This window comes from Accipiter gentilis, chromosome 20 (genome assembly GCF_929443795.1).
Source record: "Accipiter gentilis chromosome 20, bAccGen1.1, whole genome shotgun sequence".
Lineage (NCBI taxonomy): Eukaryota > Metazoa > Chordata > Aves > Accipitriformes > Accipitridae > Astur > Astur gentilis.
Window position 1 is genome coordinate 17,925,932 of NC_064899.1, and position 14,723 is coordinate 17,940,654.

The 14,723-nt window shown below is 44.1% G+C and overlaps 1 protein-coding gene across 3 annotated transcripts in view; it reads right to left on the bottom strand.

The window, feature by feature from the left end:
• The window catches only part of NEDD9 (neural precursor cell expressed, developmentally down-regulated 9), a 77,954-nt gene that overhangs the window by 32,453 nt on the left and 30,778 nt on the right, over positions 1-14,723 (bottom strand). For 2 of the 3 annotated variants that reach the window (XM_049824004.1, XM_049824001.1), the window contains exon 1: positions 10,143-10,230. The exons of the other annotated variant lie outside the window; for it this stretch is intronic. In XM_049824004.1, coding sequence (XP_049679961.1) covers positions 10,143-10,154 — 12 coding nt within the window. In that variant the 5' untranslated portion in view covers positions 10,155-10,230. Of the gene's footprint in view, positions 1-10,142; positions 10,231-14,723 lie in introns of those variants that run through there. 3 annotated transcript variants of the gene reach the window in all.

Genomic DNA, 14,723 nt, shown 5'->3' on the forward strand with positions numbered 1-14,723 from the left:
GAAAGGCCCTTAGCACCTAGTTCAGACTGCAGGTCTGCCTGCTGGCTCTGGGAACTGCGAGCTTCCTTGGCTCACAGCTAATGACAAAAGATGGAGCCTGGCTGCAAATGCTCAGCATAGTAATGTTTCAGTTCACTCTTAGAGGCAAAGCCCACAGTTCCACTTTTCAGGCACTCTCTTGGTTTCTTTCACCAGAAAACCACAGTTTTGTTTTAGTGCAGATACTTTTCTGGTCAACCATTGCTAGCCCAAATAATTACAAGTCCTGCTGGATGGAAATTAAGGCAGTTTTCCATGCAGATTTGGAAGGCTGGCTTTACAGCTAGTCAGAGTGCTATGAGGTAACAGGCTGAGCAGAGCCCTAAGGAGGACAGGTCTTCATCCACCTTAAGTATCCTTGCACTCTAGTCTTGTGCATCTCCAGAACAGAGGCTGTCAGTCATGCCAAGCTGCCTGTAGGTTGTGATGTGGAAAACCTTGGGTCTGCAGGAGAGAAAGGCAAGCGTCTCATTTCAGTGTTCCACCGAGCTGTCCCAGCCCCTTTGTCTGGCCTGAGAGGCCTGAATTTCAGAGTTTGTTCTGGCTGGGGTTTTTTTGTAGCATGGCCAGTTACACAGAAAGTTAAGGCTGAAAAATGGGAATGTCCCCTCCTTACTGGATCACACTTGGATAAGCTGAAGCAGGCATTATGGCTGTCATGCTCTGGATATATTCACTGAAGTTTATACAGGCACAATACTCCACCCAGCAGGGGTGGCAGGCAGGCAGTGAGCAGACCGATTAGGGCCCAGGCACTTCACACTCCTGCTCAAGATGCTGATGTGGTCCATCAGTTCACCCAAGACTGGGATTCAAATGTAACATAAACATGTGAGAGACTGAAGGCTCTCTGGTCTAAGAACGTTTTTTGTTTCAGCATAGCTGCTCCATTTTTAAGCAAATAGGAGATGTTTGTGTATCCAGTTTTTTGTAGGCAGTCAGCAAAGTACTTTGTGAAGCTGAGGCACAGTGGTGAACCTGCAACTAGGGAAGGAATCCAAATGCCCGAATCCAAAAGAAGGAATTCGGAGGGTAGAAAAGGTGGGGGAGAAGTAAAAAAGAAAAAATATGAAAATAAAGGTTAGAGCAGGAGATCCTAACTGAAGCTTTGACCTGTGTGAATAAAATACTTCCTTGTTCTGCACTGAGTGCATCAGCTAATTGCTGTGCCTGACAGTTCAAACTGGACAAGTCAGTTGAAAAAAAGTTTTCTGGCTCTGTATTTATTAAGACCAATGAAATAACTCTATGTTGGCTAGAAGGACAACAAGCTAGACTTTGTTTGTATATTTGAATGATATTCTTTTGTCTCTTGATTGAGTTTTGGTTTTGGGCTTGGCTGGTGTTATTTTATTTTAGTTAGAGGGGATGTGAGGTGTGGGGGTGCTGCTCAGCTTTCCTAGGCATTACAAAGGTAATCGTAGAAATATAATTTAAGGTCAGATGTTAAATAAGGAGTTGATTTACCCCTTAGGTTTCTGATGCAGTGAAGGATGGATGTATTGTATCACAAACACCATTTAAATGGCACAAAACCTCTGAGGTGCTCAGTGAGATTGTAGGGGGAGTTTAACAGAAGTGGCAACTCCCTTTTTACTACATAGCAACCTTCTGTTTGGAGTCTGTGCAGCGAGACGCAACAGGTCACAGCTACGTTAGAAAAGGGCATATCTGAGGTAATGCTCTTTCGCTCAGCCCTGGGGAACACCCCTGAGATTAATGCACACTGCTTCTGTGTTGTCAGACCACCCACCCTGTTTTGGAGCTATCACAGAAGACCAATACCGTTTGTGACAGTAACATTTACAGTGAAGCAGAGCAGTGATCCGCTGGTGACATATTCTGATCTTATTCCCCTGCCCTCCAAGTTCCTCGGGTTTTACAGGAATGCTGAAATACCATTTTCTTTGCTCTTTCTGGGAATGCAAACTACCTCCCCTGACTTACCTTCAAGACCTATTAATACTTTGGGAAATTCCACCACACCTAACTCGCAAAGTTTTCTGTATATGTTTTACCCTTGTAACCGGTTTCCTTTCCCCCCACCCAAGGAAGGGTGTGATCTAGTTCCATGACTTTAAAAGGTCTTTTCAAATCTGTCTGAGGGCTGTGTGCCTTCTGTGACATCAGTTGGGGAGGGGGGGAAGGAAAAAATAAAGCATGCAAACAATAGCCTTAGAGTAAATATGATCTCACTGTGATTAAACCGCAGTACATCAAAATCAAAAAGCAGATGGAAAACCTAACCTCTTTCCCTCAGGCAAGCAATTAAAAACTTAATGAAAGGAGATCGGATGTTGAACGCTTAAAAATTGAAGGAGCAGAGCAGAAGGAAAAAAAAGAAAAAAAGATGGAAAGAAAGAATCCCAAAACGTGTGTTTTGAGTTCTCAGTTTTCCATTTTCTGGCATTTGCGAGCAGTCTTCTCCCAGACAAAGTTTCCTTACAAAAAACCCCCTCCTCCCAAATTTAACCCTTCTCTACGCAGCTCTGGGAAAACAATCACAAGTTGATTGTCAAGAAACCATAGCTGTGGAGACACAGGACCTCAGTATTGTCACCAACTTACTTCTGTCTGATGTTTTCAGCTTTGATTCTTTTATTTATTTATTCATTTAATTTTAAATCTAGAACTTAGCTGAACTGGGACATGCTGCTCTTCCTCCAATTCTCTCCAAAAATTCTCCATAGAAGGGAAAGCCACCCTTCTCTGTCACTTTAGTGTCACCATCTGGGATACTACACAGCAGCCACAACTTGGAATGCCCTGAGAGTCCAGCTTACTGAAGAGAAACAAGCTTGGGAACTCATGTTTCCAGGCTCCTGGCAGCCCTCAGCAGGCTGGTGGGGGGACAGGCTGCAAGTTGCCTGTGAATCAGACCCACTTCCAGGGGAGCAAAGCCCGGCTGGTAGATGAGGCTTGCCAGGTCCAGTCAGGGTCTTCTTCATACCTCAGGGCAGCGGCCAAAAGTCAACAAGCCTTCCAGAACAGCTTGATTTTGGCAAGCTGACATTTTCTAGGGAAGTGTACCCCTGAAGAAGGGAGAGTGTGTGAGTGCATTTTAACCAGTTATAGTTACTATGCTTAGTCTCAGATTGAAGTACAACTTTAACTGTATTCTTGATAATGTGAGAGATTGGTTTGTGCAGTTTCTGGGCTGAGAACAAGATAAATCAGTATAAGGAGGGAGAGAGAAAAAAGAGAAGATATCTGCTTGTAAACTAGGCCCTTCTATAACAGTAAAAGTTGGTTTATTACCCTAAGCATTTTAACTGGATGTAAAGTCCATAGGACAAAGGCATTCATGACCCAACCTACTGCAAGCTGTATGTTAAACAGAGAGTGCACACTTGCAGTTGTTTTGTATTTAACCCTTTGGATCAAAAAATTCCTTTGAAAGAGAATAATTGAATTTTCATGATCTGTATTTTTCTCCCCCTGCCCTCAACTAAGCAGGATATTCACTGGAGGAATTGAGATTTACTCCTAGGATCCTTCAACATTTTCTAAGATTTGCTGTCACCAAATGGTTCACAGTATTGCTATTGCTAAAATTTTCAACCTTGCTGTGAATGAGGACTGCTTAAGAAAGGGCTGCTGATGTGCTGACTGCATTCCTGTAGAGTAAATCCATTCTTATTACTCTTCCTTTTCCGGGCAGGCTAATCCATTGACTGTGAATGAAGTGTTTTTAAAACAAACAAAAATAGAAAGGCAAGAATGGGCCCCATCCCTATAGAGGAAAAGAAAACCCACACAATTTTTGCCATGCTATGCACTTGTGTGAATGAGGACTGCAAGCTATAGCTTTAGCAGTCCTGTTTCTTGTCAAACACAAGCTACGTCCAAATTTTCTGTGGAAAAATGAACTCCTTAAAATTAAGACAGTTTCCACTACTGTAATGTCTAGACCAAAAGGCAAAAGAAAAAGGTCACTTGCCAAGAGCAGCCTGTGATAAACAGGCAGCAATATTCATGGCTGTACTCTTAGCTGCTATAAAGTGACCTAGCTTCACTGATACCGAGAGCTGCCGCCACTTACAGGCAGCTAGGAGTACCTCTAAATGCAGCTTTACTCAGCAGCAGCCCAACTTAAATATTGCTGAATACATGCCATAAATATTCTTTTGTAGTACAGTCCCAGAGGACTGTGATCAATCCTACTGAAGACCTAGCATAAAGCATCTTTCAGGGGTCAGAGTACTGTTGCAATAGGTAAACGTCCATTACTTTCATGGATGCTCAGAGAGCACCTATTATGTAAAGAAGCATCTTGAAATGTGACTTGCACATTTACGATTCCAAATGTTACTGAATGTGAGCTCCTACAGAGGTGTGTGGACTTTAATGTCTCAAGAAGTTCAGCTACTTGTCTCCATCAAGTGCAGCCAGAAACGGGAACAGTAGAAGATAAGGGTTCTCCACAATTGTTGCAGCTAAGGCATACACCTGTGCATGCTCCTCTTACATGCTTATGTCGCTTTAAAAATGAAATTAAACTCTAGATCTTGGAGACAGGCAGGTTCCTAATTCCTGTTGGTATGAATGCGATTTTAAGTACTTAGATGTCTGTGACGAGCTAGTCCAAATAAAATAAGCAAAACAAAAGTGACTTTACCTAGGCCCCTAAGTGACCTAAGCCCATCTATTATATGCACAAGACATTCCCATGCCCTTAACACCTTTGATAACAGCAATATGACAACAAGGAAGCCCTATGCTCCAGCGAGTCTTCTACTTTTTGTATGCACAGAGATACAAGGCTGTTTTCTATTTCCAGATAGTGGGTGTATGCCCTCTTCTCCTGTACTTCTGTGCAAGAGCAGGACCTCATGCTTGGCTGAGGACTACCATGAGTGCAAGCTCTCTGTGAGAAGACAAAGGCTTCTTGTCTCCTACCATTTCTAAAGCTGGCCAAAGTAGCCAGTAGGTACACCCATTCCAGTAGTGGTGCATGGAGGTGTGTGTGACTCAGGAGAATTGCCTCATTCAAACTTTTACTCAGGTCACTAGACGCACCTGGCCTTGCTGCAATGATGCTGGTATTTGTCACGGAGCACAGGCAGTTCAACAGTATAAGCTTCTCCTGAGCCACCACACGTATGAGTTCAATGTTCAGTGATAAGATATCAGTGCAAGTATAATCTCTTCTAACCCCACTTGCTGCTGTGCTTGAGATCGTAAGATTCCAAAGGTGAGTTTGTACATGGTCTTAGGAATTGTGCTCCAACACTTAACAAGTTCAAAATAACGCTTCATGAGACTTCTCCAAAGTCTAACCTGTATTCTGCAAAACAGTGGTTATCGGCTTAGAAAGGCTGCAGAACCCTCCCAAAATGTACTTTCATTTTTGCTTTGCAGAAGATGTTCCATAAAATCTTCCTATTAGGCAGTTCTCCTGCTCTCTGATCTGGCAGGTGCCCCTCTGATCAGGTCTTTTGATAGTACGGCAGTGCTTGCAATGACTACTGTTGAGTCAAGATACCTAAGGGCAAAGTAATAGTCTAATGTGACTGACTGCAACCTCTAGCAGAATCTTAAAAGCATGAGTAAAACCCCTAGATTAGTATCCAATACCTCTTGTACTATCTACGATCAATCGGAATTGGAACTATCAAAAATATAAGGAAGACTGTTCTGGCAGTTCTGCTTCCCCATCATGTACTAGGAACTACTGGACAGAGACAGATTAGGCTACCAGGTTCTTGTTGAAATAGATTTACAGCTGTATTACTCAGGAACAGCTGTTAGCATAAAAACAGAAGTTTAGAAATCATGCAAAAAAACTGCATGCTGTTAGCTGTAATGCTTTGTGATGGCTCTTCTTTTTCCTCTGAAACAAGTCCTGTAATATCCCCCACCTTCAGCAGCAGCACCTTCTGTAAAACAGAATGAACAGCACCTTGCTATCTTACCCAGCCTTTGGTAGGGCAAACAAATTCTATTGTGGGAGTTTCTCAAATGCCCTGAGGTATTGAGGCAGTTACCTCTATTAAGTATACAAATACATACTTGACCCAAAATTGGAGGCTTATAAGCAATACATAAGTCTACCAGGGGCTGGGAGGGGGTGGGGCGCAACCCAGAAGCCACAGTGGGAAGAGTGGAAATCTGAAAAGGACAGTGGCCCTCCAGGCTTTAGGAAGGAGCCAGTCCTACTGCTACATGTCACTAGTGTTGCTGCTGATTTAGGCCTGACCCTGCTAGACTTCTGTCACCTTCCTCCATACATGCATGGAGGAGATAAAAAGCATGGAAACTTCCATTGCAAATTCACAACAGTAACAGAGATGGCACAAACTTGTACAGTTTTTCCCCTTTGTTGGTTTGTTTCTCTAATACTACCTTTTACAAGCTTTTACGGTTCCTATTTACTCCTAAGTTTGATTGTCACCCTGTGATTGCTGAGATAGCAAAAAAAAAAAAAAAAAGGAAAATAAAGAGGAGTGTGAGGGATAAACGAAACAGAGAGGATTTGGTTAGTAAAGTACAGGCAGTTCTCTTCCTTTTACATGGCCCAATACTCAAAGTCTTTCATTGCCAGGGTTACAAGCAGCTTTTCACAAGCATTCCTGGTTGGGAATATAGTATTTCTTCCCAGTGACACTATTTTGTTTGTCTTGGCATACAGGCATTGTAACCAAGTCTATATATTACAGGACTGTGCCTTAGCACAAATGGCAGGCATTTCAAATCCTATTTACTTAGGTTTCTCTCTTGCCCAACAAATTATCTAAAAATAGATAATCAAGACCTCATACTTTACATCTACGTCATTCCTTTTGGCTTAAATGAGGTAAGGAATGCAGGGTTTTTTATTGTTTTTTCTCTCCTTTTTCACTAACTGTTTGTATCTTTTAGTAAACAGAAAAGTCCCCCTTTTTCCTTCCCCCTCTTTTTTTGTCTTGTGAACAGCCAACAAGCTACAAAAGCCTTGTTATGATAATGTCTTCTCCCTTTTACTTCTGTCACACTTTTATTGCCTGAGATAAGGGCATTGGAATTGCTGGCCAGATACATCCTCTCCCATCCATGTTCCTCTCTGATCATGGTAACCCACTGGTATTTCTGTTCCTGTATAGCGCATTTTAGCTTTAACTGCTTCATCCTTGGAATCACAGTCTGGGTTTGGTTTCAGAAAGGGTTGATCCTACCTTCCAGATTACAGATTACTTGAACAGCATCCTGCGAGACCTTGATGGGATACAGTTTTGTGGTACATGGAGATTTAGCACAAAAGGATGCTGTTGTCATCAAATGAAGAACTGGGGTGTCGCCATAATACAACTGCACCCTACAGGAATTAGTTTCTGAAAGTAGCTTTCAGACAAAGAGGACTAAGAAATGCTCACAACCAACATAGAAGTATTTGTTATGCTAACATTTCCTATCTTTTCATGGCTCAGAGTAACTTTTGTGTTCTCCAGTATCTAACTAGTACATGAATGGCAGAAGAGGACCTAATCTGGGGTTAAATTTGTCTTTGCTTTAAACAGTCATATCTTCACTCAATTTCACACAGTGTGCAAAAGATAGACAGAAGTGTAAAGACATACTAAAGACATATATAAGGTAAAATTCTGAACTTGCTTAAATCCACAGGGATTTTCCCAGTGGCTTTCAGAGGATTCAGACTTGAGTATTATGTTGGAAGGATGTTTAAAGAGTGGGATGGACAATAAAAGAAGCTTAGGTAAAATAAGAGAGCTAACAAGTCTTCAAAATGTTTATGAGTGAAAAAAGGGTAGACTGACTAGCGGAAAGGATTTCTAGACCAGCAATGATCTTGGGTTTAGTCACACTGAAAGTGAAGCCACGAGTGATGGAGACACATACTCAGGGTCTCACACATGTCAGTTCCTGTTCTGTCCAACTGTTAATACTCTAATTACACTCTAATAAGAATCTCAATCATTTCATTAAATGAGGCCTTATCTTATGGACTATCACAATGAAAGTAAAGAATGACAGGCCCCAATATAACACCAGGAACAGTTAAATAGACTCAACTCTGCACCTGGAACCTAAGCCACCTCTGAAATGATGGTATGTCCCCAGGCAGCCTGTAAGCATGCTCTGTTGCTTTATTTTCTGTATACAATAAAAACTACAGGACTTTTGTTTTTCTATAGAAAAATAAAAGAAAGAAAGCAAATACAGAAAGATAATAATAGACACTGAATGAGCAGGTATTTTCTTTCTGTGTTACTCCAGGGATAAGAAATAGATCTAAGAATGTTTGTCCTAGTTAAACAGTGTAACTACTTGACATTTCCCAGGGAAAGTAAACACCTTAGTCTGAGAAGAAGGCCAAAACCCTCAGTCTTTTTTTTTTTTTTAATGGCTCGTACGTTCTTTGTCTAGCTTTCTCTGTCTAGAGTTACGTAATCACAAACCCAAACCAAAATGCTCATTCCAAACAGACAAGGCAAAGGAAACATTACAGAGCAGGGAAGACTTCCACCTTTTGAGCCACCTTATCAGTCCCTATTCTTGCAGTGCCACTGGGCTACATATGAAGCATGATCTCCTTGCATCAGAGGAAGGATAGATGGTGACACCAGAAGTCAGGAAGCTGTGTAACTATGCAGGACCATTATTTTGCCACTGTGACAGAAGTGTCACTTAGTCATGGGCAGTTGCAAAGCAGTTCACGAGCTCTGGACTAACAGTGACACTGCTCTTCTACCCCCAAGTGCCTGACATTTTGTGGTAAGAGTCACAGCTTCTCTAAGCAGGTATAAAGTCTACCTGAACTGATTTGAGGGGGAGTAGAAAGGGATAGGAGATGAATTTGATCTCAGACTTCAGATCAGTTGTTTGAGACAGAATTAAAGGAAAAAAAAAAAAATTCAAAGTCACAGAGTATCTTTGTCTATCTGTATCTTATACAATTTCTTTTTCCCGGTTATTCTTAACCACCATAAGATGGAGAAACTGGCAGCAGCTTTGAAAACTTAACTCTGACCTTTCCCAAAGTTTGGGTATGAGAGATCCTGAAAGCCTGGGCTGAGCTCAGACATATATGGAAAAGCATGAAAATCTGCATATATTTACCTAGGTATCACTCGCACATCTCATTCTGCCCGTGTTTATAAGCCTTATACAATGCTATAGCATTAGGGCTCCCAAGCAGGGGACACTACACCGCCTAAATTAAGTAAGAAGATAGACTTCACTTCCAAAGCAAGTTAGTCTCCAAGTAAGTATATATAACGGGTCACATTTCCAAATCACTTTTTTTATTGATGCTGAAGTTATTTTTGGCAGAGAAAGTAAAGTTTTTCCTTCCCTCCCCCTTTTTTTCCGATCGCACAAGATTATGGTATGTCTGTACAGTAATCTAATGCCCCGTGGGCAATTCAGTACCTTGCCCAGACGTTTTTAAGTAGAGTAATATTAGGATGAAAGCCTCCACATCTGTGTCTTCTGAAGAAAAACCTCTAGTAAAAGGTTAAGCTAGAATCACTTATATTATTTAACTTGGGAAAGGGGGATAGGCTACCCATTTTTTTAAATATACGGGGGTTTGGGAGTTTTTCTTCTTGCTTGTGACCCGAACAGACCGCCCTGAAAAACTGCGCTGTGATGACGAGACATTCACCAAGGACTGGAAAACGGGGAGAAGCAGCGATACCCGTCCCGAACCGACGCTGGACATCCCGTACAAACCCGCCTTTCCCGACACACCGGGCTCACACCGTTCGCTAGCGCCGGCGTAAGCGGGAGAGGGGCCGAGGCACCGGGCGGGAAGCCCCTTCTCCCCCCACCCACAACACCCCAGAGCACCCGGGGCGGGTGGGGGGGTCTCCGCCGGCCTGCCCCCCTTCGCTGCCCGTCCCCGGCACCCCCCTTAGGGCTCCGTGCCCGGAGACAGCACGGAGCAGCGGGATCGGGGCGGCTCGGCCGCACCGCCCCGGGCCAACGGCTGCGCCCGCTTGTCCTGTGAGGGGCACCGAGGGGAGCCCCGAGCCGCCCGCCCGCCTCCTGTCAGGACTGCGGTCCCTCAGCGAGGGCCGCCCGGCTGCCGCCGGCGAAGCCGCTGACAAGCCCGTGAGACTTCAAAGGCCCCAGCCCCGGGACGGCGCCCGCCGCCGGCTCACCTTGTACTTCATGGCTGCGGAGCGCTGAGGGGGCCCGCGCGGCAGCTACACCGCCTCCCGCCGCATCACCGCCGCCGCCGCCGCCTCCTCTCCGCCGCCCGCCACCGCCGCCAGGCTACCCTGCTCATTTGCATAGCTCCCCCGCCATTGGCCACGCTCGGGCACAAGGTGGATCCCCTCCTCCCCCTCCTCCCCCGAGGCTCCGCCCTCTGCTTCCCGCCCTTCGGGGCGCTGAGGGGAGCGGGCGCGCGCCCCGCTTCTGTGGGGCCGAGGAGAAGGGTCCCCACAGAGCGAGGGCCGAGGGCCCCGCTTCTGGTGAGCCACCGGGTCCGCCCGTGCCCTCTCCCAAGCCGCTCACCTCGAGTTCCCCGCACGACGGGGACGCTCGGAACAAAAGGCCTTCTGTCTGCCGCCCCCGCCCCGGCTGCTGCCTCCCGTGCTGAGGGGGTTTCTGGGCCTGGCAAGGTTCAAAGCGCCCGGGCTGTCACTGAAGGAGACCCCGGGAAGAGCGGCTCTGAAGTGACAAAGCGGCGGGGAAGCAAAAATGCCCCCTCGCAGTCTGGCCTGGTCTGGGGCCTGCGGGGCCGGGGCCTGCCCCACCAGCCGGGCTGCGCAGAGGTCCCGGCCTGCTGCCAGACCTGCCTGGTGCTAAACCTTCCCCATCCGTCCCCTCTGTAGCCGCCTTTTTCTTGGGCAGCTCTTGGAGGGGTTGGGCACTTCTTGTCTTTGCAATTGATTTTTGTCCTCGTTTGTCCCCAAAAGATGGATCTTCTACCTCTTGAATCAAAATGCCCAGCCTTCGCTTTGCCCGGGAAAGCCTGCTATTCAAACACCGGTCAGACACCAGAGGCCAAGATGGCTTTAATCATCTAGAGATGTCCATTATAAAGAGTGACCATGGCAAATAAGGGTTACTTGGAAGAGAGTAATAATTAACTCTGGTATCTTGGGGGCAGGAAAGAGCAGGGAAAATAAATGTGTGGCGATCCTCCATGCTTTTTAAGTCAGACCCCTTAATCAGGCATGATTAATATGGTGCACATAATAGGAATCTTTGTGTGTGGGACATACTCCAGCTTGTTGAGATGAACAGGAAATAAATTCTCTCCTTTTTGCCCGAGTTGGATCTTACCCAACATTTCTAGGTCACAGATGGACTCGACTATTTCTAATGGCCTAAGGAAACACAGCAAAGAATAATCTTGTACTACCAGATTACCAACATAACTTCATTCCATAGTACAGTGATATCCTTAAATTCTCATGTGACTAATCCTCTAGAGAAGGATCCTATTGCTAAAATGGCTTCATGGCTTCTAAGGAATGTCATACTTTTTATCTGCAATCTCTTCCGTTCTCTAGTTCCAGCAGAAAATATGTGGTTGTACTATACAAATTTACTAAATGAATGCAAAAATAATTTTTTTCTATACTGTCTAGTAGTTCATCGGTATGAGTTCCTGTCAGCACAAAAGATGTCTCAGTGAGAAAAGCGAGCTTCTGCTTCCTGCAGTGCAGAGCACGCCACTGTGACTGGGATCCCTGTGCAGTGCTGTAGCTTCACTGGCTGTAACCCCTCCCCAGGGGTTTTTCTTTGGGTTTTTCCTTCTGTTTTTGTTGTTGCTGTTGGTTCTTCTGATTTTCCAAGACGGTACTTGAAATAGATAATATTTTATATGCACTGAGTTTGGGGCAGTGTTGTTTTAAGTGTAGCATCAAAATAAATGTGGGTAGTTTCGAGAGAATAAAGCTCATTTGTATGCTGTGTCCTTAGACACTTTATTTAAGAAATAATTCTTCCAGTGATTATGCATAACCAGCTTACTACTAGAAGAGCGCGATTCTCTTTGGAGTGTTTCTTAACTGTGGAGTTTGACCTTGGATTTTCTTTTTGTGTGTTTTTGCCCTTCATACTCCAAGGATAAAAATTTCTCCTGGGAGGAGAAAATTCGTCCTAAGTACAGAGGATGGGATGGCTAATGTGTTTGCATGGTATTCGACTAGCATCCAAATCCCATTCCCTGAACAAGCTCTGTATAATCTCTTTATGTGGCACCATTGTCATGAAGATAAATGCATTAAAGATCGTAGAACCACATTAGTAAGAACCGGATAAGTGTCAGAGGCAAAAATAAGAAAAGTAGAATCATACTTCTGACTTCACCTATATTTAAATGCAGAGTGCATCTGGTTTCCAGTCATCTGACCAGCAGTGATACTTTTAATGTAATTGGTGTTTTTCCTTTTTCAGAATGCTTTACAATCACATTATGAAATCTAAACACATTTGAAAAGCTGTGCCTTCTGCTTTTGTTTTAGCTTGCGTTGCTTTTAATGTATGTAAAATGTCCCTGACTGATCTTGATATGAGGTAACAGATGTGTTAATGTAGAATTCTAGTTGAGTTGTTCCCTTGTATATATTGTTTTGCCTTTATTGCTCTCCATAACTCATATTAAAAACTTTTAATTAGATGCCACTGGAACGACACTTTGGGCACAAAGTCTATCGGTGTTGGTAGCTATACAATTCTGAAGAAGCAGATACAAGAATTGGTATTTTACAGGGAGAAAGAGAGATTGACATCGCACACCACCTCCTCAGTCAAGTCCCACTGCTCATTTTATTCACGCACCCTCCCTCCCACTTCTCTCACCTACTCTGTTTACTGTCTTAGGTTTTCTTTGCACTTTGAGAGGGGGTTTAATTTCCCCAAGGGTGAAATACTCCTGCTTAGTGCAACACTTCTAGCAGAGCTAGCAGTGTGGTGGAACTCCCCAATCTATCACGAATATCAGGAATTAGATATACCTTGAAAGAGAGATTTGTAAATACGATCCTCGAACCTTGACGCATTATTATAAGAAGTCAGGATTGTGGCAAGCACGCATTTGTGGTTAGTGCAAGCACTTGGCTTTTCTTGATGACCTTGCCGACTGCTGTGCCTTTACTATGTAATATTGTATTTCAGGCATAGTCTAGGAAAGTTTTGAGTTGGTTGCCTTGGATAATCAGCTCAATTATACAATGGAACATGCTGAAGGGGAAGCCAAGACCTGGATGTCTGTGTTGTAGAAGCAACTTGAGCTATATTGCCAGGATTTATAACTACAGGGTCCTATTGAAGTTCTCAGGAGGGTAATTCATGTAATGTGACTTTTTGCTTCACAGCACAGCAATGGCTTGATTCACTGCCTCATACTTTGTGCCACTGCAATTCTAGCTGAGTAGCAAATGGGTTCTGTGACTTCGTCTTGTGCCTGCATCAATGGCTTTTGTTTGTTTCTTTGCTTTTGCCGAGGGCAATTAATATTACTCTTTGCTCATTTGGGCAACCTACTGCTTGTCTCCTGCTCTCATACACCAACCTGGTGAGCTTATCACTTGCTTTATTTCTCACTGCACCACTGGTCTGTGTCTTCCTGGTGCCCTCCTGATTGCCAGTTGGGGTTCTGGGGTATTTGGGAGATGGCAGCAGGTGAAATGGTAGGGCAGCCAAAGGGACTGCTTGTCAGCCAGGCTCTGCGGCTCTGCCACCACAACACTCAGCACACAACATGAAACGCAGCTGTCAGCCAGGCTGGGAAGGGAATACCCATTGAAGCATATCAGCCAGCTATCGCCCTGTGACAATTGATAGGAGAAGAACACGAGACAGATATCCTGCTCTGAAAGGTTACTCAAACAAAAATCCCTTGTTCCTATTTCCCCATGACACAACCTGAGAAAAGAGAGACACAGCAGAGTGTCTCCCTCACAGTTGAGAGAGTCTTTTCAGGAAGGGTCTGTGAGCTCTGTGTTTGGGAAACACTGCGCTATCTTTTTTTTTTTTTTTCTGCACAAAGCCCCGACTATCCTTTGGATAATGTTGTGCAGCATCTGCATCACTTCTTGCTGTGATACTTGGCCAGGGAATTGGGATTAAAATTAATTTAGTTACAGTGCAACTGCACTTTACGAGCAAAGGAGTCGTAATTAGCCTTGGTCCTGCCACCTCTACAACGCTACCCAGACTGGTTCAGTGGATATGCAGTGGATGGAATTTCTTCAGTGTAGAATGGTTTTATACACACTCAGAGTGGTGGAATTTGCTTGCTTGGACAAATCTGTTAAAAAAGATGAAACGCTGCTGTTTCCTGAAAAGAACGTTAACAAAAATTCACCACTGACGTGGGCAGGCTTCTGTGTCTGTCTGCACAGAAAGGCCACCTCTCCCACCTCACTACGAGATGATGAGAAAATATTTCAGTCTCACCCAAAGAAGGGAATATTTTGCATTTCAGCAAACCAAAACAAAGTCTGCTCTGTTTTTCTTTGACCAGTGATGGAAATCTTTTCAAGCAAGTGGTCTATTCCATTTAACAGTAACAGAAGTCTGTCCTGGCAGACAGAGGGGTGAGTAGCAATCACTGTAGTCGTCAGGTTTAAATGCAAGGGTCAAATTGTGAAAATAAAAATTGTTAATAGAAGTATCTTTTTAAGTTTGACTGTCCTTTGCCATTCTACCTAAGATGCCTTTTAACCACAGAGCTAGTTCACTGGCCTTGCTCTAGAATTCTGCATTTCCTTTAATATATATGA